The sequence below is a fragment of the Pithys albifrons genome, chromosome 13 (assembly GCF_047495875.1).
Source record: "Pithys albifrons albifrons isolate INPA30051 chromosome 13, PitAlb_v1, whole genome shotgun sequence".
In the NCBI taxonomy this organism is placed as follows: Eukaryota; Metazoa; Chordata; class Aves; order Passeriformes; family Thamnophilidae; genus Pithys; species Pithys albifrons.
Genome location: NC_092470.1, coordinates 21,434,786 through 21,460,882, shown reverse-complemented (window position 1 = coordinate 21,460,882; position 26,097 = coordinate 21,434,786). Strand labels below are relative to the sequence as shown.

The window sequence follows — 26,097 nt, the reverse complement described above, 5'->3', positions numbered from 1 at the left end:
CCTGCAGCAGGATCATGGAATCCTGGAATGGTCTGGGGTGGAAGGGACCTTAAAGCCCCTCCAGTGCCACTCCTGCCATGGGCAGGGACACCTTCCATGAGCCCACTGGCTCCAAGCTTTGTCCAGCCTGGCCTGGGACACCCCCAGGGCTGGGGCAGCCACAGCTTCTCTGCCCAACCTGTGCCAGGGCCTGCCCACCCTCCCAGCCAGGAATTCCTTCCCAGTATCCCATCTATCCCTGCCCTCTGGCAGTGGGAAGCCATTCCCTGTGTCCTGTCCCTTCAGGCCCCTGGGTATCCCGGGATACACAGTTGGGACCACACTCCTAGGCAGGGATGGAGCACTCAGGGGTTCTGCTCACCTGGTAGAACCTGGGCAGGGCCAGGACGGCGTCCAGCAGGTCCTGCCTGCCCAGGTTGATGATCCTCGTGCTCCGCCCCGAGCCCAGGAAGTGCAGCTGGAGCGTGATGAGCCTGGTGAGGCGGCGGCAGCGCAGGGCCTGGCGCACACACGAGTCCTGCAAGGGCACAGCAGCCTCTGAGCAGGCCCTGAGGGCACCACGGGGCTCACAGAAACAGCACAGCAGCCTCTGAGCAGGCCCTGAGGGCACCACGGGGCTCACAGAAACAGCACAGCAGCCTCTGAGCAGGGAGAAACATTCCTGAGGGCACCCCAGGGCTCCGAGCTGGGCTGTGATCCACATCTCTGCAGCTCTAGCAAGGATCTTATTCCTGAAATGTTACACAGCTTCACTCCCCCCAGATACTTCCATCATAATCACTTCATTTGTTCTACTCTTGCTAATTAAGCTGTGAAACTGGGGACCTGAACTATAATCCCAGGGGATGAAGCCTGAGCAGGGACCAGCACAGCAGCCTCAGACACAGCCCTGGCACTGAGGGCTGGCAGGGACACAGAGCACTCTGCTCCTTTTCCACTGGCCAGGATGCTGCAAACCCTCCCCAGGGCAGCTCTGGGTGTTCTCCCAGCTCAGCCCACTCCTGATGTGCTCCCAAATCAATCCACAACTCATTCCACTCCATCTCACTTTACCTTGGAGTAACTTTCAGCTGCATCAATGAAGAGAGTCAGAGCTTTCAGCAGCAGCTTCTTTAAATTTGCAACATCCTGGAGAGACTCCTCTGAAATAGTAAAAAAAAGGGAATAATCAATTATTTATAAAGGTGATTAAGTTACAAAAATCTGTCTGAACACCCCCCAGCTGTGCAGAGCCCACCCAGGACATGCTGAACAGCCCCTTACACAGACACGAACCCAACACTGCACATACACACCCTGTGACATAAACCCAGTGGCACACCCCGTTCAAGCGAGGAACACGTGGTTTGTCCCACGTGAGACACCACAGGAATGGCACATTAAGAGCAAAAAGGGGGCTGTGAGGGACAGACCCCCAGGCCTGGCAGCAGCAGCAGTTCCAGGAGTGCCCTGCCCGGCCCAGCACTGACCCCAGGGCCGGGACGCGATGAGCTTGAGCTGCGTGCGCGCCGCTGCCTCGTGGTTCTCGCCGATCTCGCGGCACATGCTGAAGCACAGCGCGATCATGTTGTGCTTCTCGCTGTCCCCGGGGCGGCAGCGCTTGATGTACTCGAGCAGCGCCCTCTTCAGCGTCCCGCTCTGCGGAGAGAGGGAGAGAGGGAGAGAGGGAGGGAGGGAGGGAGGGAGGGAGGGAGGGAGGGAGGGAGGGAGGGAGGGAGGGAGGGGAAGGAGGGAGGGAGGGAGGGGAGGGAGGGAGGGGAGGGAGGGAGGGAGGGAGGGAAGGAGGGAGGGAGGGAAGGAGGGAGGGAGGGAAGGAGGGAGGGAGGGAAGGAGGGAGGGAGGGAAGGAGGGAGAAAGAGAGGGAGAAAGAGAGGGAGAAAGAAAGGGAGAAAGAGAGGGAGAAAGAGAGGGAGAAAGAGAGGGAGAAAGAGAGGGAGAAAGAGAGGGAGAAAGAGAGGGAGAAAGAGGGGGAGGGGGGGGGGGAGGGAGGGAAGGAGGGAGGGAGGGAGGGAAGGAGGGAAGGAGGGAAGGAGGGAAGGAGGGAAGGGCACTCTGAGCTCGGTGGGCCTTTCATCCCATCCAGGTTTTGGTAACCATTCTGGTGCACTGCTCCAAAAAGTGATCACTGCACTCTCCTACTGTTCTAAAACCCAATAGCAGAGTCATACTTGGGGTCAACTCCACTGTGCTGGGTAAGAAAATCCAGCCCCTGTGCATTTCTCCACAGTAAAAATGACAAAAATGACATTTCTTTATGACTTATTTTAAGCAAAGCTGTGAATATTTATGATTTTTGAACCCCCTGTGAAACTTTAACTGGACATAAAAGCAAAGCAGGACATGAACACTGACAATGCCAAGTCTGAAGTTACAACACTGCTCTCATCACAGCTCTGAACTAATCATAAAAAACTGGTTCCACTGAGACCAGAGTAACCCCAGAATCCATTTCCTTCTGTGAAACTCAACTCACAGTTCCTGCACTCAGGTAGATAAAATTGCCCCCGTGTGTCACCACCAGTTCCTGATGGAGCCACACACGGCCCTGAGCAAACCCTCCCCCTCTCCCTCCCGTACCGGGTCCAGTTTCTTCCTCATGAGCACCTCGAAGTGTTGCCTCTCGTGCAGCAGCTCGAAGATGTAGCTCATCTCGTTGTACCTTCCAATGCCCGTGAGCAGCCGCACCTGTGGGAGTGCCCAGGTGACAGCCCAGGGGACAGCCCAAGGCAGGGACAGCTCAGGGGACAGCCCAGGGGACAGCCCGGGACAGGGGGACAGCTCAGGGGAGAGCCCGGGGCAGGGGGACAGCTCAGGGGACAGCCCAAGGCAGGGACAGCCCGGGGCAGGGGGACAGCTCAGGGGACAGCCCGGGGCAGGGGGACAGCTCAGGGGACAGCCCGGGGCAGGGGGACAGCCTGGGGGACAGCCCAGGGGACAGCCCGGGGGACAGCCCAAGGCAGGGACAGCCCAGGGGACAGCCCGGGACAGGGGGACAGCCCGGGGCAGGGGGACAGCTCAGGTGACAGCCCAGGGGACAGCCCAAGGCAGGGACAGCTCAGGGGACAGCCCAGGGGACAGCCCGGGACAGGGGGACAGCCCGGCGCAGGGACAGCTCGGGGGACAGCTCAGGGGACAGCCCAGGGGACAGCCCAGGGCAGGGACAGCTCAGGGGACAGACCAGGGCAGGGGGACAGCTCAGGGGACAGCCCAGGGGACAGCCCGGGGCAGGGACAGCTCAGGGGACAGCCCGGGGCAGGGGGACAGCCCAGGGGACAGCCCGGGGCAGGGGGACAGCCCGGGGCAGGGGGACAGCCCGGGGGACAGCCCGGGGCAGGGGGACAGCCCAGGGGACAGCCCGGGGCAGGGGGACAGCCCGGGGGACAGCCCGGGGCAGGGGGACAGCCCGGGGGACAGCCCGGGGGACAGCCCGGGGGACAGCCCGGGGGACAGCCCGGGGGACAGCCCGGGGCAGGGGGACAGCCCGGGGGACAGCCCGGGGCAGGGGGACAGCCCGGGGGACAGCCCGGGGCAGGGGGACAGCCCGGGGGACAGCCCGGGGGACAGCCCGGGGGACAGCCCGGGGCAGGGACAGCTCAGGGGACAGCCCAGGGCAGGGCCAGGCACAGCAGCCACAGCATCCCAGCAGATGTGCCCCTGGAGCCACAGTCGGGTTCTTTTTAAATCAACCCACTCCATGTTTTTTACAGTGAGGTGAAAGGAGATAATGTTACCAAATAGAAAGAGGGAACATTTTAGCATGGACACCATTCCACTGGTCATGTCCCAGACTCCAGGAATCCTCTCAAGACAGGAATTAAAGATGCCCAACAGGCCAGTAGCACAAACCATCACATTTCAGCAGTGACTGAATTACTCTGACATTCCCACTCTCATTTACTACACTGTTGCCACCTCCCTGTTCCACAATCTCCACCTCTGTTTTACCAGAGAAGTCATTTAAGAGCTTGTGTGAGAAAAACGTCACAGGCCAAATACTCAAGAGCAGTGACCCAGAGGTGAATGACTGAACTCCACCCCTGAAGTGTCCCAGGCCAGGCTGGACAGGGATTGGAACAGCCTGGGCCATGGAAGGTGTCCCTGCCCATGGCAGGGGTGGCACTGGATGGGCTTTAAGGTCCCTTCCCACTCAAACCATTCTGGGATTCTGTGACTCCATCACACCCCCACTCCCCACATCACTCACAGCAAAGGTACAGAGCCCTGAGCCCCCAGACCCACCAGCAGCCCGTACTCCTCCTGGGGGGCCAGCAAAGGTACAGAGCACAGGGCCCCCCAGCCCAGCCCTGAGCCCCCAGACCCACCAGCAGCCCGTACTCCTCCTGGGGGGCCAGCAAAGGTACAGAGCACAGGGCCCCCCAGCCCAGCCCTGAGCCCCCAGACCCACCAGCAGCCCGTACTCCTCCTGGGGGGCCAGGTGCTGGTCCGTGAGCAGCCGAGCCGCCTGCAGCACCCGCGTGATCCCCTCCATGTGGCACGTCAGGCTGAAGCAGCTGTGGGCCAGGATCAGCAACTCTGTAACTGAAGCACAGGAGAACTCAGGGTGGCTCAGGGGTGCTGCCACCTCTGCAGGGGATACACAACCTCCCCAGGGCCAAACGGCAGAACTGCAGCAGGAAACAGCTACGATGGTTCTGCTCTGCAATTCCAAGGAGGGTCAGTTTTCCCTAAGTGTCCCTTCAGTCTGGGGAAAGTCTGGGGGGTTTGGATCATTTTCTGAAACATTATTTTATTTCACACACGAAACTTCCAACCTCCTCCACCAAAAGCTGACTGACAAACAGGTAATACATCAGCATCACCTGCCAGCCTTGCAGCTGGAAAAGGAGGGCCACAAGTTTTGCATCTGGGTTTGAAAAATCCATTTCTAACTGTGGTTAATATGAAGAAAGTCACAACATCCTCCTTCCAAATTTCAGGTCACTCCCTGACTGCATTTCCCAGCTCTTGGCACAAAAAATAATCTGTATTTTGTTTGGAAACTAAACTGATGTGACACTTAAGCAACACACTGATCTACTGTGCATACACTAATCTCTATTAATTAAATATCAAATTAAATTTAATACCATATTTGAGATGAGTAATAAAGGCCTCCCTCAGCATTACTTTTCCTCTTTGTGCTGTGATTTTAAACCACACAAGGCCACATTAGTTACACACTCTGGTTACACCAAGTATGAGCTGCCCTTTACTCACTGCAGGACAGTTCCCCACGTGGGACAGAGGGAATTTTATCCAGTAACTTCATGCCAACCAGGGTGTGATCCTGGCACAGCTTGGCAAGCTCCAGCAGTGCCTGGCTCTCCACTGCAGGGTTCAAAGCCTGTTTCTGTCCTGTGGCCAGAGAGAGATTCATGTCACCACTGCCAACTGGTCAGGAGAGAACAACTCATATTATTAATTAAAAAATCCCAAACAAACCAATCTGACTCCACCCAGACTGACTGAGGATTGGGACTACAATTCTAAAGACACTTTTGATGATATTTCTTAAATTTAAGAATCAGATACTACTTCTTTGCCAGTTCAACTGAATGAAGTCCTACTGAACAGCTGCTTTGCTGTATTCCTCATTCCACAAAGCAAAGAAGGGAAAGGTAAAAACCTCCTGGCTGTGCTTTACACAGGGAGATGAACTGAGTCTTCCCAAGTCAGACATGGGGCTGCAAAGATCGTGACTAAAGAACCCAAACAACCCTTTTTAAAAAAAAAGTTACATTTATGTCCATGAAAAATCAAACCCGAACTACTGCAAGAGCACAGTGGACACAAACCCAAGAATAATCCTCGCCTGAAGCCTCCCCCAAGGGCTGCCCAACCACCACTGGGTGTGAGCAGCACTCGAACACCTCGAGAGCGAGGGCAGTTCCTCAGACACAAACACCACGCTCAGACAGACACCAAACCCCCCAGCGCGAGGCCAGGCCCGTTTCCCACCTCTGCCCTGTGCAGATGCCAGCAGCAGCTCCTGGGTGATCTGCTCTGCCAGCAGCTGTGCCACGGCCGCGGGCGGCAGGGCCCGGCAGGCGATGAGGGCGCGAGCCCGGCGGCCGCGCTCCGGCCCGCGCCGCGCCAGGAGGGCCCCCAGCACCGCCCGCGGGTCCCGCGCAGAGACCTCGCCGAAGGAGCAGCCCAGGTCCTGCAGACACAAGGGCCCTGAGCACACCCAGCCCAGGACACCTGACCTGCAGCACGTGGGCCTGACACGGCTCTCCAGGCAGCGCTGGCAGGTCACACTCCCAGAGCTGTCACACGGACAGAGCCGATTGCCTGAACCGCACGTGAACCTGAGCACACGGAACACCTACAGCACAGGAGCATTTCCTCCCAAACAAAGAACTGTGTTTTACTGCACAAGTTCAACTTGTGAGTCTCCTTTTCCTCTCCTCCACACACCACAAACTCAGTGAAAGAGAGAAACCAGTTTTCACATTTGGAAGGGCAGTGGGTGAGGCTCTGCTGTAACACATCACAACTTCACAAAATTATGAATTAAATCAAAAAATGAACCTCAGAAACACATTGATTGACTCTTAATTCAAAGGTGTGGACATCCAGGGTCAGGCCTGCAGGCCTGGGAGGGGATAAGGGAACAAGGCAGACACAGGACTAATTCTTAGTAGCTCAAGCCTAAAGCACTTGCTCCAAATATTTAAGGCATGAAAAATTCTGTAAGGAAATCCAAGAACCTCTGGGATGTGGACAATGCTACATTCCCAAGCACAGACCCTGCCATGGGCAGGGATTCTGTGCCCTGGAGCAGCAGCACAGCCTGGCACAAAGCTCATGCCCCCAGTGCTGTTACCTTGGAGAGCTCATACAGGCACAGGACCTGCCTGCAGTAGCTCCTGCCGTGCACACACTGCTCGCTGAGAGCCTTCAGCCTGGCCACCACCTCATCCTCAGCACTGGGGGCCACAAGGTGGGTCCACTCTTCTAAGCTGGAAGCTGGAAACAAAAAAAAAAAACAACCCTATAAATTCCTTTCTCATAAAGAGAGATAACAGCAAAGAGCCTTAGACTTGGACAAGACTCCTGAAATCTGCAGCAATTCCAGAGTGCCTCCTCAGTATTTAAAAGCTCATCTCCTGATACCTGTGATTCCTTTAACTTTTGTTTTTTAGTTTTAGGGTACAAACAATAGGACAGAACAGAAACAAGTCAAAATATCCACAGTATCTCAGTTATAAAAAGCGTAAGAGAGCACGAGGGTTCAGCAGACTTTGTGGTGGACTCATTCTATGTCTATTCAGCTTTGCACATGTCATTACTAGAAGGTGATGCTGCAGCTGACAGTTACTCAGACTTTCATAAATGTGCACAGAACTTCACAGATAAATATTCTCAGCCTTAGCCTTGCTATTAATAAAAACTAACCCCTTTATAATGCAGAAGGAACTCAGAGAAATCTATTTAAAGAATTTCCCTGTTTCAGCTCCGGAAAAAATATTTACTAGAGCCTGTATTGCAAAAACAGGAACAGAGATGAAGTTTCAGTACCAGTTGACCAGAACAGAATGGGAACTATGACAAATGGAAGGTTCAGGGACTGTAGGAGTTGTCCCCTCAAAGGCCCTGCCTGAGGCACACACAGGCAGTGAGTGCTGCAAGGCTTCAAACCCCTTTCACCAGAGGGTTTGTGAGCCAAGGAGAGGAATTACTGCCAGGAAGAGCTCAGTTTGTGCAGAGGAAACAATCCAGTGAACCCCAGTGTAGGCAAAGGCTGTGCAGGGCTGGAGGGTGAGGTACTCACTGCCAGGGGCTCTGCCCTCCTGCGTTCTGGGGCACTCGGCCGAGCTGTGTCCGTGTCCGTTCCCGTCTCCGTGTCCGTGTCCTGCCAGCAGAGCCTGCACCCCAGGGTGCAGCCTGTCCAGCCCAGCCTGCCCTGAGGCCAGGGCCCTGCAGAGCAGCACCAGGGCCAGGTCCCTGGGGCAGCACTGGAAGTACCTGCAGACCCTGCTGGCCTCGTGCACGCTGCCCTCGTCCAGCAGCGCCCCGGCCAGTGCCCGCAGTGCCGCCGCCTCCGCACCCGCCAGGCCCTCCCCGGGCACCAGGCCCTCCAGCTGCAGCTGCTGGGGGCAGCTCAGGGCAGGCAGCTTGGAGAAGGAGAACTCCTGGGCCAGGCTGGCAAAGGCCACAGCAGGGGAGGCACTCTGGGGCTGCTCCGAGCCCTCGGCCGCCTGCGACACTCTCTGTGCGATCCGACAGAGCCAGATCTGCTTCTCCACCGCCTCCAGCTCCTGCAGGGACACCGAGGTGTCCTTGGCCAGCCAGTGGCCAGCCAGGGTGAGCAGCAGGTGCCTCTCCAGGATGCTGGTTGTCCTCTCCTGCCCTGAGGACTCCAACACCGTGTTCGCCTGATCAAGGAAGAAACCGGCTGCGGCCTGGCTGGAGATGGAATGCTCCAGGAAGGTGTCGTTGCACTTCCTCCAGAACTCAGCTCTGGTCTGGCTTTGATGCCACTGTCCACCCTCTCTCAAACGATGCAGATCTCTCAGAACCTGTAAAATTCACAGAGGTTTTAAACAGTCATATTTCCAAGGAATAAAACTCACACTGAAACACTGAATTGAGGCAAGAGTCTCAAAGTGCAACAAGTCGCAGAATTCCAGAAGGGTTTGGGGTGGAAGGGACCTTAAAGATCATCTCATTCCACCCCTGCCAAGAGCAGGGATAGACAAATCCACCTATTTTTCTCCCCAAATAAAACTGATTGCATAGCAAGTAAAAACAGTAAGCAAATAAGGACACCTGTCCTGTCCTTTGTAGCTCAGCACTTCCAGCCAATGTGTTTGGTCTACCTGCATTTAAAACTAAAAGTGATTTAAAGGACAATCTGCCTCTCAGGAGGGATGAGCAGTGGCACCCTCCAGCCTGGCAGTGCCAGGAGGATGCAGGGTGACCACCCCTGTTTATCTCACTGTACCTCTCGGGTAACAACACTGTCCACAGGCAGCTCAGCCAGGGCTGCCACCTCCCTGGCCAGGCTGAACATCCCTCTGTCCTGCAGCTGCTCCAGGATGGACCTGCACTCCCCCTGGAAGGCCTCCAGGCTGCAGCTCCTCAGGGTTAGGATGGAGCTGTTGATGGGGATGGAGGAATCCCTCAGGGTCTCGCTGAGGGCACAGAGTTTCCTCACGTAAGGGCCTGGTTTAAGAGGAGAACCAACAAAAGGTTTAACCTGAGGGGACTCTGCACCTTCTCCCAGTATCCAGCCCTGCCAGAGGGCACAGCATTCCCAGGGGAACTGTATTTACCATCCAGGAGAAGATTCTCTGCTGCAGCAAAGAGCTGTAGGAGCTTCCCCAGCTCGTACTCTGTCCTGCACTGCTGCAGCATCAGCTCCAGCAGGAACAGGGCCTGGCACTCCAGCCAGGGCACGGGGAGCTCGGGGGCTGCCTCTGCTTCGGTTCGGAGCTGTGGGAGCAAAGATTGCAGGTGTTGGTTTCACAAACATTTCTGCATTTTGGTGGGAATACCCCTGGGAATGGAAGGTGTACCAGATCTAGCTCCTTTCTTAGGGAACAATGACCTGCATTCCCAAGGGAGCAATGATCCATTATTGATGTATGTTTGATCTGCAAATATGAATTTTACAGCAGGGTGACCACCAGTGGCTCCTGATGGTCAGGGAGGAGAGAGAAGAAGGACCAGAAATGACAGATAAAATAAACTGCTGGATAAATAGCCCCTGTCACTGCTGGATCCTTTACAGCACATCTGCTTAGGAAAGGAAAGGAATTGAGGTGGTCTGAGCCTGAATTCCAGGAGGGAAAACCACTGATGACACAGAATGTTTGTTACCAACTTATTCAGGAAACTACAAAATTGTGATGGAAGGGAAGAACTGAACTAATCTGTGAAAACATTTGTATGTGGCAGACAAGGAACAGTGTGTGAAAACTCTGCTCCTCCTAAACCAACTGTTCCATCAGGGTCTAGTCCAGTGTGGGATTCAGATCACCCCAAATACCAAAGCTGCAGAATAGCACAGACTTTTCTGAACACTTCAAACATATTCAAAAAGCTGTCTCTCTTGAATAGATATTGCCTGCAAGTCACTGGTTTATCAGCTCAGTATTGGCCTGTCCTGGTCAACAGAGAATATCCCACAAATAATTCAATTATTTGAATTATTCCTTACTCACTACAAGTAAACAGTGCCAATGCTCAGTGAACTGCTCTCACAAGGAGGGTGACTTTGTATTTCACTCTGCCCACAGCAACTTCAACCAAAATGATTCAGAAAAATGAATGTGGAGTTTTGTCAAAAACATTTTTTCAACTGGCAGCAATAAAAAGAATCTGCTGAAACCTGTTGCTTCCCAGCCAGCTCCCAGATCACTCCATGCCCTTTCCACTACTCTCACATGTGACACTGGATGCCCATCACTTCTAACAAGGGCAGGGCAGACCCAGGCAATGAGACTCAGAGAAAATTGATTTCCTTACTTTTGTGAGACTTTCCTGAAACTTGTCCAGTTTGGTTTTAGCTTCGTTGTACTTTTTACAGTTCATACACAGTTCATACATCTCCAGGATGTGCAGCAAAGGGGAATCCTTAAGACACAACAAGAGATTAGAATTATTTTCTACAAGTACCTCAATAAATGTAGAATTTGTCTTCCTTGGTACCAAACCAGTAAAGTTCTAATTTATGAAAACTGCATGCAAAGTTGATAAATGATCTACAATCTGTGATAACTGGAAAACCTTCCATTCCAAGATTTTCTGCCTTGGCTGGGTTGCAGTCACAACCCACGTTGCACAAACAGCAGAGGGACATTTACAGGGCCCTCTCCCAGATGGTTTAGAAACACTCAAATACATCACCAGAAACACATTCCCTCACCTTTAGAAAGAGCTGGAAGCCATTTAGGAGTGTTTTACTGTTCTGCTTCCTTAGGAAGACTTTCCAGATAACTGAGAGGTCCTGCAGGCCCCACTGGTGACTTTCTGCTGAGCTCTGGAGGTGCTTTGTGGCCTCAGCTCTGGTGGCACCACCCACAGAGGTGATGATCCAGACACAGAGACAGGGAATGATGTTTGCACCCTGGGAATGCCAGCAATGATGGGTTAGGTACCACCTCATGAGGTATCACTTGGTGAAATGTGCCACACCACCCACAATTACCACAAACCCAGAGACAGCTCTGAATGCAAAGCCTGTCTCCCATCTCACAGAACTCTGCCCAGCCCTCAGTTCTGCCTCTCGTTTCCCCAGAGCAGAGGGAGAGGTGCCCCAGATACTCACTGGCACACAGGCAGCCAGCACACTGAGCACAGGGGCCTGTGCCCCCAGCCCTGCAGCCAGCAGGGCCTGCCAGGGGCTCCCGCTGCCCTGGCACTGCAGCAGCACCTGGAACAGACTCTCTGCACTCCTGCCCTGGCCCACAGCTCTGCCCTCAGCACTCAGACACTGCCCCAGGGCCAGCACCAGGTGATCCTGCAGGGTGGGGGGGAAATCCTGAAGGATGGACATGACCTGGGGAAACAGAACCAGAACCATCCGTGCAGTGAGATCCAGACAGAAGGGGAGGGAAGGAGACTGAAGCATTAAATACACAAAGACAAATAAAACATTCTTCAAATTCAGCTTTTTAGAACAATTTTGGAGACCTAGAGAGGAAGAAGAGTTCTGTAGGTGTGAATTATTATAACTTCTGTGAAGTTAAAATGCCTCCTGGAGACAGTTCTGCCACCTCTTTCACATTCACCAACAGAGCATGGAAAGGCTCCAGTCTGGGGCTTTTGTGTGATTATAAATCTTTCTTTTCAAGACAACAACAAAGAGATCCAAATTAAACCCCCAGGCCTGGGAAGTATCATCTTACCTGGAATTGTCCAGTTGGCTTCCACATTTCCCAAATTGCTTTTGTGCATTGGTAATATTTTACTATTTTAAATCACAAACCAAACCAAAACTGGAAGATTTGGATTCTCAAAAGTTTATGAACCTTCACACAAAAATCAGTGTGATTTTTGAAATGAAACATGACTGGTTTTATAAAACCTTCCACTGAACATCTGGCAATTCAAAACAAAGCAGTAACTAAATGATTGTAAATTAAATTTACAAACAAGATTAAGTATGTGATAATTTTGACTAAATTAAAACTGAAAATTAAATCCCTTCTTGACAAATGTCCAATTCATGTCAAAGAGACACTCAAATCACTCCCCTCTGAAAATTTTCTCCATCACCAATTAATACAATCACAAATGAATTTTCCAACCAGGAGCTTTTTTCCTGATTTTTTCCTTTTCCTTTTTTCCTGCTCTCAGAGCACAGTGTGTGCTGAACACTCCCATCTGCAGCAAATTTCCTCTCCTTGTGTCAGCTTTTCACACACCGAGAGGGAGGGAAAAGCAGCAAAGCTGGGAAGAGTGGCTGCAGTGAGAGGGCTGTTCCAGACAGAGGGAGATGAACCCCTGCCCTGCTGGGGCTCCCCTGAGTGTGCCTGCCCTGGCAGCCCCTCACCTGCCCTGGCTGGTGCCCCTGCAGGTGGCTCTGCAGCAGGAACTGCAGCCAGTCGCCGGCTCGGGCACACTCCCTCAGGTAGGACGTGCTCAGCTCCACGTTGTGCAGTTTGCAGAACTGCATCACCAGGGCCCACTGTCTCCTGGAGTCACTGCAGGTCCTGCATGGAAGGCACAGGGGTTCAGTGTAACACACTGGGATACCTGGCCCAGCTGCTCCTTTCCCAGTATCACAGACTGTTCTGAGCTGGAAGGGACCCACAAGGATCATCGAGTCCAGCTCTTCAGTCAATGACCCACACAGGGGATTGAAGCCATGACCTTGGCATTGTTACAGCCAAGTTTGAACCAACTGAGCTGATCTCAGGGTCCTGCACACACTGACCCTGCAGCAGCAGCACCAGCACTGCCAGGGCTGCACAAGGGCCACATCCCACTGTGGGGGCTCCCACACTGACCCCCAGCACATCCCACCCCACAGGGCAGGGACACGGTGCCACCACCTTCTGTCTTCATATCACCTGATCCACAAACGGCAAAGCTCACCCAGCACAACCCTCCACCCCACCCTGTTCTCACCTCTGCATTCCCTGATGCTCAACTGCATCCCAGAAGGCTTCTTCCAAGGAGGGAAGAACTGCAGCTGCTGCTGCCTCGTCACCATCAGCCAACTGTGTTAACTTGTCAACTGTTTAAAAGAACATGTTACTATTGCTGAGATGCTCCTTGGGATCAGAGTAAGGGCAGTATTTTCACAAGCCCCAGTGATTTTCCAGTTGGAACTAAGACACCTGCAGACCTGCAGTGAGAAATCCAACTTTCTAAAGCTATCCCTAGGATAAAATAAATGTCCCTACATTTCTGAACACCTGATTTCACTGCAGCTGGAAGACAAACAAGAAAGAGAAAAGAGATTTGGCAACACACTTTGTTTAACTCTCTATGATATTATTACAACATTAGGCTGAACCTCACTAAGCATTACAGACCCTCAGGCAGCTGTGGAACAGTCTGTTAGATCCTGATGCAGTTCTGACTCCATGTTTTATTATATGTTATAAAGTTTTTCTGCCTTATTTGTTGTGACAGGTTCAAAATGCACCTTCAAAATTAGTAAAAAAGAGGAAATCAAAAAAGAACAGAATTTTTAAGATGCTTTTCCTGCATTCCTGGGTCATCAGGCACCATCTTCCCATCCCTCTCTTCCCAAGAAATCCACAGCACCCTCTTTCAAACCAGACAAGAGACACCCTTACCCAAAGAGTCTCTGATTTGATTGTGATGAGATTCCTCCTTTCTAGTTCTGTAGCTGAAAATCATGTTGGCAACTTTGAGATCCACCCTGAGCTTGAGGCTGTCGAGGCCCAGCAGTTCCAGGAAACACACACAGGCTGCTCCTACCGAGGGGACACTGAAGGAGGACAGAGCCAGGGCATGGGCCTCCCTCCCTGCCTGCTGGAGCCTGGAACAGAGGAACACACAGCCTGAGCATGGGCCTCCCTCCCTGCCTGCTGGAGCCTGGAACACAAGGAACACACAGGCTGAGCATGGGCCTCCCTCCCTGCCTGCTGGAACCTGGAACAGAGGAACACACAGGCTGAGCATGGGCCTCCCTCCCTGCCTGCTGGAGCCTGGAACAGAGGAACACACAGCCTGAGCATGGGCCTCCCTCCCTGCCTGCTGGAGCCTGGAACAGAGGAACACAGCCTGAGCATGGGCCTCCCTCCCTGCCTGCTGGAGCCTGAACAGAGGAACACAGGCTGAGCATGGGCCTCCCTCCCTGCCTGCTGGAGCCTGGAACAGAGGAACACAGCCTGAGCATGGGCCTCCCTCCCTGCCTGCTGGAACACAAGGAACACACAGCCTTTGGGACCCATTCCCAACAGGAACATTCCCTCTGCAAACAAGCATCTACAAGGTTTCCTCTGAAAGACAATTACAAACCATGAGTTTCATATTTATAAAAAATGTAGGTATGAGAATAAAGCCTCACATGATAAGCAGAGTTTACAATTAAATACTTAACAGCAAATTTAATAAACTGAAGATGTGTAATCTGACTGTACCCTTTTGAACACCTGATTCTGAGGCTTCAGCCAGAAATGCAATTCCATCAATGTCCAGTACATTATCTGCCTTATTAATTTAACTAAAGAAGTGTCACCCTTATGAAATGTCAAAGAAAAGGGGCATCTTCTTCCTACAAAGTGATTTAGAGGCTCAGGTTCCTAAAAGAAGAGCCCACCTGTGTTTGATACAACTGGAACATTTCCCATTCCCTGCTCTACTTGGGCAGATTTTGTTTAGGTAATTCAAAACAAAGTTCAGGTGGTATTTATTTCTACACTATTGATGCTGGACTGAATAGACCTCAGGACACCCAAAACTGCCCTGGTCACCCCTTGTTTGCAGCTGGGGAGGGTTAATGCTCCCCCACGTGCTCAACTCTAGATTGTAAAGCATCCTGTCAGTCTGGAGGAGCCTCACAGCTGTCTGGGGCTCTTGCTCCTCGCCAGCTGCTGGGCCAGGAAGGTGCCGAAGGCGAAGGAGGGGCGCGCGTGGTGCAGGTAGAAGAGGAAGTCCAGTCTCTCCAGCACGGCGTGTCTGGTCACCAGCCCGGGGCAGGAGAAGTGGGGGAGCTCACTGGGGGCATCTGGGGACAGGAGCACACTGCATGAGCTGACAAACAGTTTAATTGAACATCTAAAAATGGCTTTTAGCTACAAGACATGAGATGACAATCAAACCCTTCTCTGGTTCTAATTCAGATCTTGGCATGTCCAAACCCCACTGAAATTCCACTTCTTGGAAAATCAGAACTTGGGGTCACTTCTGAGACCCTCAGCTTGCTTTCAGAAGAAGACATTGCTCTTCTATCTCACATTTAGCAAAACTTATTTCTGTCAACATTTTAGTGTAAAAAGGTAACTTATTTAGGATTTCAGTTCAAAACACAAGTTTAGTAAATTACACTACATTTTTTGTGAAGGAAATGGCCTCCTGAGTCACTTTACCAGCCAAATCATTCCACTAGAAGACACCTTTTTTCTAGGCTAGGAAAGCATCTAAACCTTGCCCAGGAACATACCTGATGCAGCAAGAGTGTTTGCTGACTGCCAGCCAAACAGTTTGGTGGGGTCAAAGGGCACTAATGACTGAAAGATTGGAAACAAAATACACTGAGTCAGCTTAAGAATTTCACATCACTGTCCCTTAAATCTCAATTTCTATTTCTCTTAGACTGTTAAAAAGCATTTTGAAATTTAAATATTTTAGCTTCTTCAGTATTGAACAACTTTCCCACTGAAAGCTGCAAGAATATCCCTCCCTGACATTCCAGGACTGCTCAAGTTAAACACTGCAGACTCACAGCATTTTAGAATTAAACTGTTCAGGATGGAGCCATAAACTTCAGCTCCAAACTGAGGATTCCAAGGAAACAACACACGGCCCCCACCCTCCAGGCCAGAGCTGCAAACAAGCTTCTCTTTACTGCTGTCCTGCCAAAAAGCACTTTGGTACCTGAAGCAGATGGTAGAGAGAGATGTCAGGGGGCAAAATTCCATGAGCAGAGCAGGAGGGAAAGAGAGCAGCCTTGAGCTTGGGGTAAGGGGTCAAGGCCATTTTTAGGAGCTGTGGATCAACTTTCTTTAGAGATTTTTCTGGATCTTCATTCTGAAGGACCTGCATTGCAAGGAAGCAAAACTAATTAATTAAGAAGCAACTGCATTAAGATAATAACAAAACAGTTTCTGAATGTGCCAAACTACCCCAGGGGAATTTGACATGCAGTGACAACACAGAATGTGTATTTTTTTTCCTGAGTTACATCAGACATATCTTCATCAGCACCTGCTGCTTCAGGTGGCTGTGCTGTGCTCAGAGCACCCTGTGTGGTAAATCTGCTCCCTCCCTGAGCAGTCCCCATTCCAAAGGGAGCTGCAGCTGCTGGGGCTGTACCTGGTCGATGCCCCCAGGGCAGTACATGGTGGTGGCCAAGGCCAGCAGGGTCCTGCCCTCCAGCAGGATGCTGCTCACACTGGCCTGGCTGCCGGGAATCAGCACCTGGGCGTTGGCCAGACTCGCCTGGAAAACCAGCCTGGGATCTTCACAGAGAGAAAAGGGAGACTCAGTTTCAAGCAAACCCAGCTTTAAATCACTAATCTCACATTACAACTGTTCTCTGACTGTGAAAAATCCTGAATTTTCTGCTTTCTGTTGTTAATACTGATTTTACTCAATTTGCTTTTAAGTACAGAAAAACTGTTCTGAATTTTGCCAAGTCTTCCCCAATTCCAAGCCACAGCTTTGCACACACAGACTGACTGGGACTGAGCCCCACAGCTTGGCACTCTGTTGGTTCAATTCCTTGTCCCACACTGATCACACTTTCTAAAAAAAGCTTCACTTGGGTTTATTTTTATCTTTTGTTAATGTGTGACTCTGCAAAAGATTAAATGTTCAAAATGCACAACAAGTTAAGGGCACAAATTCTACTCATGTTCAGTGACAATAACAAAAAAAAAGGAAACACATAATCCAAGGGCAGAGAAGTCAAAATGCACCAGAAGGACTAGAATAAAGTTTACTTTTAATGGGATGTGCATTTTCTTATGAATTCTCCTTCTTATCAACCTGTTGGGAATGTAATCAAATTTGGGGGTAATGATGATCACACACAAAATAATTCTCACACATCCACAGCCTCCAAATCTTTGTGCACACCTTAAAGCAGGAATTCTAATCCAAACTTAGAGATGAGGAAGTGATGGAGATGTCAGTGATTTGTCACGGTCAAAAGAAGGTTTTCAGCAGAGCAGAGGATTTAATCCAGCTGGGCCCAGGATTTAATCCAGCTGGGCCCAGGATTTAATCCAGCCGGGCCCAGGATTTAATCCAGCCGGGCCCAGGATTTAATCCAGCCGGGCCCAGGATTTAATCCAGCCGGGCCCAGGATTTAATCCAGCTGGGCCCAACCTCAGCTGCAACAGAAACACCTCCCCTCTGGATGGAGATTCCTACCTTGGGGATTACTGGCAACTCCTCGACACTGCACCAGGAATTCAAACCAGGGATGTGCTTCCTGCAGCTCCTTGTTACCCAAAATAGGGCAATTTGCAGGGGTTAAACTGGAAATAAATGAACAGCCCAGTGAAAACACACTATTTGTAGCCACTCTCTGCTCTGGTGTAACATGGCATTAAAGACTGGGAGCACCTGATGGGTGTGATGCAAACTCAAACTGATCAGACAGGTAACAAAAATGACTTGATAGTTCCAATGCCTAATATTACTTTCTCCTTAAAAACCCAGTTCAGATGGAAACCTGCAATTTCTTTATTTGTGAATGTATCAAGAATGAACCAACTCTTGTGCTCAAGTGACAGAGTTTCTGAATTCTGTAAAGCTGAGTTGCTGAAGAGTGAGTTGTCTTGGCCCATTTAAGACTGTACTCCTCACAGCATTATACTAATTACAACTCTAATTGTTTCCTTTGATGACTGACACACAAGTTAATATTAAGACAACCTGTATAAAGCTCCAAAACACAGCATGAAACCTCCCACACTGCCCCACAGATTTTGTCAGCTGACACTGCTGTGACCCAGAAGGTTTTAGTCAACAGACTGAAAGGATTGAGGGAAATTCTACCAACAGCTACTGAAGATTTTGTTTCATTCTTTAACCCACATGGGATTTGAGGGATGAGAAGCACTCCTACCTGTAATAGTCCAGGTAGGTGTATAGCAGGTACTGCAGATTGTGCTCTAAGCAGTGCAGGACAAACTGAGCATGGAAGTCCAACCCACTGGCAGAGGAGTATTTTGGGACAGGGTGAGGATTCTGCAGGACTCCCCCAAGGCACGACAGTCTCTGGAGCAGGAGTTCAAAATCTTCCAGCTCAGAAGGGACAAAAATTCCCTTTCTGTCAGAAAACAGAGAAACACAGACACTGATCAGACAGGTCTCTTTTTAACACATTCTCAAGGGTGTTTGCAGCTCAAAAGCAAAGCAGACCTTTCCTTCTCAGGGATTAATTCAGTGCTGAGGCAGACAAAGTGTGCCAGAATATGCCTGATGGTGCTCAAACAACACTGTGGTTACCAAAGATCCCTTCAGAGAGAGAGGTGTGAGGACTGAAATCCTGTGTGCTCAGAATTGCCCCCTTGAAGTAAACTGGGCATCAGGAACATCAGCACTGGGAAAGGCCCAAGGGCTGGGAGAAGATTTCTCTTGTTCTCATGTTTCTTACTGTTTTCAGTTAACTGAAAGCGCAAGACTAAAATTCAATTTTAATGGTTTGTGCTGTTTCCAAAGAGGGCACTAAATACAATATAGGAATTAACATGTATCAAAGATTTTATTACCTTCTATACCCATCTGGTTTTGGCCTCCCACAGGATGGAGTGTAAGCACTAAGGGCCCATACCTGGCCAGCTGGTTCAGGATCTCCTGTCTCATGTAGCTGCTGCACAACGTGCTCTGGTCAACGATGTCTGGGGTCAGGGGGGGCCAGGAGCCACACAGCCCCTGCCTGGGCTCTGCCTCCTCCAGCCAGGAACAAATGCTGAGCCAATCATGCTGGGCTGTCAAGTGCATCCAAAGAACCTCAGGGTTGCACATCTTGAGTTCTGTGTTTCAAAAAGGCAAATGGACAAAATCAGCACAGACAAACAATACTGAGGGAAATACTGGTATGTCTTTATACACAGGACCATGGCATGGTTTGGGCTGGAAGGACCTCGAAGTTTATCCAGTCCCTGCCTTGGACACTCCCAGGGATGGGGCAGCCACAGCTGCTCTGGTCAGCCTGTGCCAGGGCCTGCCCACCCTCCCAGCCAGGAATTCCTTCCCAAAATCCCACCTAACCCTGCCCTCTGGCAGTGGGAAGCCATTCCCCCTTGTCCCCATGCACCTGTTTTTAATAAACATGGCAAATATGATGCTGAGATGAAGTGCATTGTCACAGCTTGTCAGAGCTTTATGTTGGCAAGGCAAAAAATAACACCACGGTGCAGTGAGTTTGACAGGACATGGCAGAGAATGACCCATCCACAAGTGGCCAAGCCTCAGGCAAGTCCCTTCAGCTACCTCCAAACTCTACAGGAAAAACACAAGCCCAGAATGCCACAAGACAAAAAGCCACTGTTCCCCAATTTCCCTGATAAAAGTGCCCTTCTGTGGCAGCTCACAGCTTTCCTTGCAGCAGGGCCAGTCCCACACAGCTGCAGGGCACCACCTCAAAGACAGATTGCAATGCCCAGAACACTTGCCTTGGTGTGGTTTTCTGGGGAGCAGAATCATGTCCTGGGTTGGCTCATCCCACCACTGAGCCCAGTCCAACATGACCCTCAGCCTCCTGCCCTGGGCCCTGTGTCTGTCCCAGCCCAGCACCGGGGCCAGCACGGCTGCGTGTCCAGAGAGGTCCTGCCCCTTCCTCCACTCGCTGGAACTGCAATGCAGGAGGGAGTCAGTGGGCCCTCTGCTGCTCTTTAATAACCAGTCACCAATCTAACAAACAGAGGGTGATGAAAAGGTCAACAAATTCTCCCAGCCCATTCTGAAGAGCTCTGGAAGTGACAGAAGGACTGACTTGAACTAAAGGTTTGAGAATCAAAGAATTGCCTCATTTTTCCCAAACTGACATAGCAAATGGTAAGTATTGCAACACTTTTACAATTATTCAACTGTAAAATTATTTTTCTAGGTTACTTTATCTTGCTTGATATCAAGGTTTTAAGAAGTCTATGAATATATGTCAACAACAGAGCAAACATTCCATCTGAATGTTTCATTTGATTAATAATTCTAATAGTATCATTAGTTATTAAAAATTCCTCAGTTATGGAGGGCTCTGTTATCCTGACAAGAGTAAGTCATGACTTGGTCTGGATAGAACATGAGAGCAACTGTTACATGAGGAAATCACTCAGTCCCAACACTGACCCTGATTTCTGCAAACAAAGACCAGTGTGAAATTAATGACATTAAGACTGTATTTGTTAGTGCAGTAAATTATACAGAATGTAGAAGCCAGGACATCTTAAATCCTATACCATTATTAATTAATAATTAAAAGTGTTAACCCAAGTTACCTGGAAAGAGACTGAACCTCTTTATTTTCCTGGAAGGATTCCGAGTAAAAGCTTTCAACCTGATGCACAAAGTCTATCATTTTCTTCTCTTTTTCAGAAAAATAATTTTCTTCTCGTAAAACTTTCACCTTTAATTCAAATTAAAGTATTACCTCCAATTGTCATTTTGATCAACTTCTAATATATTCAAGTTGAAAATGACCCTGCAAGTGCAAACAGTTACCAACTGCAGGAAAACATGTAGGCCCACCTAGGTGAACCCATAACAGAAGCAAAGGACAACACACCTAAAGGACAAGAGGACTCCATACTGTGTGCAGGGACACGAGAACCAGAGCAGAGCTTGGACAAAGAGATAGCATTTTAACCAATTTTAATTTAACTCCAGATATGAAGGACCATGGGCACAAAAGTGGCCTGTTTCAGGAACTGCCAGGATGGAGGGACACAACCTGCCTGTCTGCTCTGAGTCCAGTGGGATGGTTCCCCTCAGCACAGACACACAGGAGCTTCAGGCCTGAGAGCTGGACAGGAGGAGCCTTTGCTGCACTCACCAGCAGGTCCCTGACGTGTTTGTCCTCTGTGTGGAAACAGATCTTGTGCAGTTCCTCCTTCACATCGAAGCCCTGCAGGAAAGGAGACACCCATGGCATCCAAACTGCAGCTGGACATGGTGGAATAAATGCCCCTGCCAAAGCAACCTCCTGATATTCACCCAGCAGATCCCAGAGCTGTCCCAGGGACCTGGCTGGGTCTCCAGCATGTCTGGTGCAAACCCTGTGCCCCTCAACACCTCACCTACCAGCACCACCTTCTGCTTTGGGATCCTGACATCACCCCCAGATGGGCTCCCTCAGTGTCCTGAGGGCACCAGGGCTCCAAGCAGCCCTTTCAAACAAGTTAATTTGCACTGCAATACCTGGAACTGCAGGAATCTCATCCACAGGCCCCCTGAGCTCCCTGCACTCCCAGCACTCATTCACTTCATTAGTCACAAAGAGTGAAGAGCCACAAACACCTCTCACCATGTTTCTCAGCAGCTCTGAGGCCTCTCTGGTGCTGCCCTTCAGCAGACAGTCATAGACCAGGTTCAGGCCTGTCTGAATGAACTCCTGCAGGTTCTCAGCAGGATGTTGATGCACTCGGAAGAAGATCTGGGCCTCTGGTATTTTGTTGCCTAAGATGGCCTGAGCAATGACTTCCTAAAACAGCAGAAATGCAACAAACTCACCTGTCTTCAGTGTTACTGCCTTTGTAATCCCCATAGTGATTATTTCCCCAATACTTCAAGATAGTTCCACATTAATAACCTCCTTGAATATATTTAAAAAGGACAGGAGAAACTGGACTCCTCATTTTTACCTCTGGTGTCAGTTTTTCCCACACGTGGCTCTCTTGTATCTCAGGCAGCTCTTCATCCACATCACCTCCTGTGTGCACTGGATTGATTTGTGGGTATTTTCTCAGGAATTTTCTCAGTTTGATAATGTAATCAGTGAGAATATCTGCAGCCTTCTGCAGGAACTCATCGGGTTCTGCCAAGAGCATTTGAGGTACCAGTTAAACAGCAATGGACAAGAGAGGATTTTTGGTGTTTGGCAATGCAGAATGTTCTCCTGCTTGATGAACAGAAACACCTCAGAGGGAAGAGCACCTCAGCTCTTTCACCTGCACAGGTACTGACAGGACACAGTCACAGCCCCACCAGTGCTCCCTGCCCTCACTGAGGGGTTTTACCCCTCACACCAGGAAATAAGAACTGAAATTTTGTATTAATCCAACCAATTACTAGTCAGGTTAAGCCCCATGCAAAATGCAGGGATGAATATTCTTCATTCATTTAACTACAGCACTTTCTTTTGTTAATTTGGGGCAAATTTAAGCTTTTAGTTAAAAAACAAGTTGCTGTTCTCACTTGACAAAACAATGACACATTACCACACATGCCTCAAGGAGTAACCTTACCCTCTGTGTGCACAAAGATTTCTTCCAGTTGCCTGGTAAGGAAGGTCAGGGTGAGGTTCAGGAGCTGCTCAGAGAAGGGTTTGCTGGGAGGCTCCATGTCACTCTCTTGGATTGCTGAGCACAGCAAGTTTAAGGCTGGCCTGAGCTCTTCCAGGTCTGCAGTGGGGACAGACAAAGACCCAACATGTGCCCCACAGAGCCCCAGAGGGAATGGCAGTGCAGCTGGGAGCTCTGTGCCCCTGCAGGATTCCCTTACTTGCCAGGTAAGCCTGGGATGCAGCACTGCTGGACTGCCCAGGGCAGGGAGCAGAGAGACTGAAAACCCTTGCTTTGCTTTTCAAAAACAAGTCCACTGTGTCCAGCTGGCGATTTTCCAAACCTGCCTAGACAAACATGCAGAGCAACAGTTATGCACAGACTCTGAGTGCCACACATGTTGTATACTCACTGCTGCTCTCCTCTGGCTCTGTAAGAATGGTATAATAGACACAAAGATCTGGCTCCAAGGATTTCTTTAAATATTTGACATTTTACAAGAGCACAAAAACTGTTGCAGGAACTGGTAAATATGCTGCTGGGTCCAATCCAAAGGAGATTTTTGAGCATTGCTTAATTTAAAATTCTGGTTTCTTTTATTAATGTGCATTAACTTTGTTCCTGTATTTCTATTTTTGGGTTACTCATCTGGATTCCCTGGGGTTTGTTTATTTAATAAGCACACCACTTCTTTTTGCCCCTAGGTTTAAAGTGCACTTTAATTGTGTCTAAACCCACCAGTAACATTGCATAAACTGCATTCATTACTTGGAAGAAGCATTTTTGCTGTTTGTAAGGATGAAGCAGCTTTCCTTACCTCCAGGGCATGGATTGGGATGGAACATCTCTCCCACCCATTGAGGTGACAAATGGAATCCACGACTGCAGCGCTGCCAAACATCATCAGTCTGTTCAAAAACTCCTCCTGAGTTACACCAAACAGAACCAGGGACAGACCACGCTCTAAAGAATCAAGCCATAATTAGAGATATTCATTAGTAAAGCATTTCTATCCACTGCCTCTCTCCCCAGAGCATGACACAGACCTGCAGTGGCTCCGTTTGGGTTTCACCTCAGCAGTGCAAGAGACATGAGCCAAGAGCAGCCAGGCTGACAGGAAAGAACACCCCTAAACCCCCCCAAAGCTGTGTGGGAACAGTGCCAGGCCCCTCACCTGTGAGCAGCAGGCAGAGTGGCACCTCTGCACTGCACTCCACATAAACGCTGCTGGTGCCAAAGTGGGAACTCGTCACATCCCGGGACTCCAAATCCCAGAGCACAAGAGAACACCCCATGTCCTTTGTCACCACCACAAACACAGCCTTAGCTCCAGTGACCAGTTTGCACTCCAGTTTCACCAGTTCTTGTGGTGCTCCCACAGGGAGTTGTGTCCACTGCTGTCCTGCCCCACCCAGGGCTGTGCCACGGCTTTGGAAGGGTCTGGAAGCTGCCCAGGTCACCCGTGGGACAAAGGCCACAATCTTCTCTGGATCCTCATAAATTTCAGGATCATGATCTTCAAGATGGGTAAAAAACTGATACCAAGGTAAATTCAAGTCATCCACCAGATCTGGAGAACCTGGTCTTCTCCTCCTTACTCTGTCCCACAGGGAGGATAAGTGTGCCTTCCAAGACCTGGGGAGGAGAGAGAAGGCACCTTAACACCAGGTATTGCTCCAAGAACAATGCAGATGAAGTTTCCTCAGTGAAATAAAATGCATTTTAAGCTTAAAAAATCCATTCAGCACCTTGCATTTTAACCTTAACACAGCCTGTTTACTTCTGTTTAAATGCTCTCTGCAGTCAAGCTGAGTGATCCCACCTGCATTAACTGACAACATCATGTTTACCATTTTTGGTAGAAAATTTTCTTTTTCTCACAGAAAAGGACCCCTCCCTTACAAAAAACCCTAGAATTAAATTACTTCTGGACTTGAGTGTTGATTATATTTACATCAAGTTATAATTAGCATATTTTCTCAGTATTAATACTTCTAAGACCAAGGGTCACAACCAGTTAAAATGTTTTACATGAACACAGTATTTTGAAGGCCACACACACAAACAAGGAGCTGTGAAGTCCTTGGGATCCAAAACATCTGCCAATCCTGTTTAAAGGCAATCCCTTATCAGCAATTCCTGTTTGGAAGCTGTTCAGTGACACACGTAAAGTTCCCTCAGCCCCTTTGCAAACATCACCCTCAGTTCAGCAGATTTAGAGCAGAGTGAGCTGATCTTACTTATCAAAATTGCAGCTGAACAAAGCCCAGGAGTTTCCCCTCAGTGGTGCAGAGGAGGCAGAGCCCAGCCTGGCCCAAGGCCCAGCCTGGCCCAAGGCCCAGCCTGGCCCAAGGCCCTGCCCTCAGTACCTGTCCGTGCGGAAGGGCCGGGCCAGGCGCTCCATGCTGGCCTCGGAGCTGCCAACCTCATCCTCGTCCAGCCCTTCAGGAGCCTCCATGGGAAGACTTTCAGGATCCCTCTTACACAGCAAGTGCTCAGGGAACTGCCTGTAAAGAAGGAAAGACTCATTTTCACCTCCCTCTGGCAATTCTTTTGCTGTTTAACCCCTCCAGGAGCTCTCAACAAAGCCGTTTCCTCCCGGGTTCACAGCACTCACAGGGGGTGTCCAGCTGAGCCACCAAACTCAATCACAGCCTGGCCCAATTAGCAAACCAAACCAGCACAGCCCATCAGGGGCTTCATAATCCCAGCCCCACAGATTCCTGGAAGGTGCCCACCCACCCCTGGCACTGAGAGCACTGTCCTAACCTTCCTAGGAAAAACACAGCCCAATACAAAGGGTTTGTATTTGTTAACATACTTTAATAGATAAATTAAAATAAATAGATGGTAATAGATAAATTTGCTTTTGTTAAAGTGTCAGAGTGCACATAATAAAGGACAAGTTTAAACAAATAGGAAGTTTCTGCTCTACCACAGGGCCAGAATTCAAAATAAAAAGCTGACAGCACCACAACTATTGCAGAACCAACATTAGGCACTTTCCAAGGTTAGTCCAACCCAAACCCTTCCTTTAGGAACTCACCATACCTGAAGTAGCTGTTCAGCTCCACAGCCAGGGCAGAGTGGGCAGCACTGAGCACCACAGCCATGCTGAGATCCTGGGACACCCTCAGGGCAGTGAGTGGGGCTGGCAGGGCTGGGCTGCTGCCCCCAGCCTGCCCTGCCCCCTGGCACAGGGCTATGCTGACCTTCCCCAGGCTGGCACCGTCAAAGGAGTCAAAGATGTCTTTGCTCAGTGTCAAGGAAGGCCCCAGGGCTCAGAGTCCAACAAACAAGCTGCACAGCAGGGGAAGGTGGTGAATGCCTGTAACTTGTGCTCCAAGCTCTGCCCCACAGAGTAAGTGGAGTGTTTGTTTTCCAAGGGCATTCCCAAGCTCAGCTGGGATCAGCAGAGGATTGTGCTGCACAAAATGCAACTTATGCCATCCCAAAGGAATTATTGGTACTGGGAGGGAACTGCCCTAGCAGGTCTGTG

At 50.2% G+C, this 26,097-nt stretch overlaps 1 protein-coding gene across 3 annotated transcripts in view; it reads right to left on the bottom strand.

Annotated features, from left to right (window-relative positions):
• SPG11 (SPG11 vesicle trafficking associated, spatacsin) overlaps positions 1-26,097 on the bottom strand; it is a 31,504-nt gene that overhangs the window by 2,198 nt on the left and 3,209 nt on the right. For 2 of the 3 annotated variants that reach the window (XM_071568644.1, XM_071568645.1), the window contains exons 4-38: positions 25,650-25,848; positions 24,968-25,105; positions 23,773-24,233; positions 23,416-23,561; positions 22,819-22,945; positions 22,563-22,718; positions 21,960-22,132; positions 21,623-21,799; positions 21,152-21,223; positions 20,598-20,725; positions 19,776-19,954; positions 18,932-19,133; positions 18,224-18,427; positions 17,524-17,630; positions 16,462-16,607; positions 16,024-16,185; positions 15,590-15,656; positions 14,989-15,154; positions 13,758-13,963; positions 13,081-13,189; positions 12,503-12,662; positions 11,276-11,506; positions 10,874-11,074; positions 10,474-10,581; positions 9,279-9,438; positions 8,948-9,168; positions 7,775-8,522; positions 6,827-6,969; positions 5,959-6,160; positions 5,218-5,355; positions 4,406-4,539; positions 2,578-2,685; positions 1,470-1,638; positions 1,054-1,142; positions 362-517 (exon numbers count right to left, since the gene is read on the bottom strand). In XM_071568644.1, coding sequence (XP_071424745.1) covers positions 362-517; positions 1,054-1,142; positions 1,470-1,638; positions 2,578-2,685; positions 4,406-4,539; positions 5,218-5,355; positions 5,959-6,160; positions 6,827-6,969; positions 7,775-8,522; positions 8,948-9,168; positions 9,279-9,438; positions 10,474-10,581; positions 10,874-11,074; positions 11,276-11,506; positions 12,503-12,662; positions 13,081-13,189; positions 13,758-13,963; positions 14,989-15,154; positions 15,590-15,656; positions 16,024-16,185; positions 16,462-16,607; positions 17,524-17,630; positions 18,224-18,427; positions 18,932-19,133; positions 19,776-19,954; positions 20,598-20,725; positions 21,152-21,223; positions 21,623-21,799; positions 21,960-22,132; positions 22,563-22,718; positions 22,819-22,945; positions 23,416-23,561; positions 23,773-24,233; positions 24,968-25,105; positions 25,650-25,848 — 6,293 coding nt within the window. Of the gene's footprint in view, positions 1-361; positions 518-1,053; positions 1,143-1,469; positions 1,639-2,577; positions 2,686-4,239; positions 4,540-5,217; positions 5,356-5,958; positions 6,161-6,826; positions 6,970-7,774; positions 8,523-8,947; positions 9,169-9,278; positions 9,439-10,473; positions 10,582-10,873; positions 11,075-11,275; positions 11,507-12,502; positions 12,663-13,080; positions 13,190-13,757; positions 13,964-14,988; positions 15,155-15,589; positions 15,657-16,023; positions 16,186-16,461; positions 16,608-17,523; positions 17,631-18,223; positions 18,428-18,931; positions 19,134-19,775; positions 19,955-20,597; positions 20,726-21,151; positions 21,224-21,622; positions 21,800-21,959; positions 22,133-22,562; positions 22,719-22,818; positions 22,946-23,415; positions 23,562-23,772; positions 24,234-24,967; positions 25,106-25,649; positions 25,849-26,097 lie in introns of those variants that run through there. The other variant, XM_071568646.1, reaches the window with a different exon arrangement.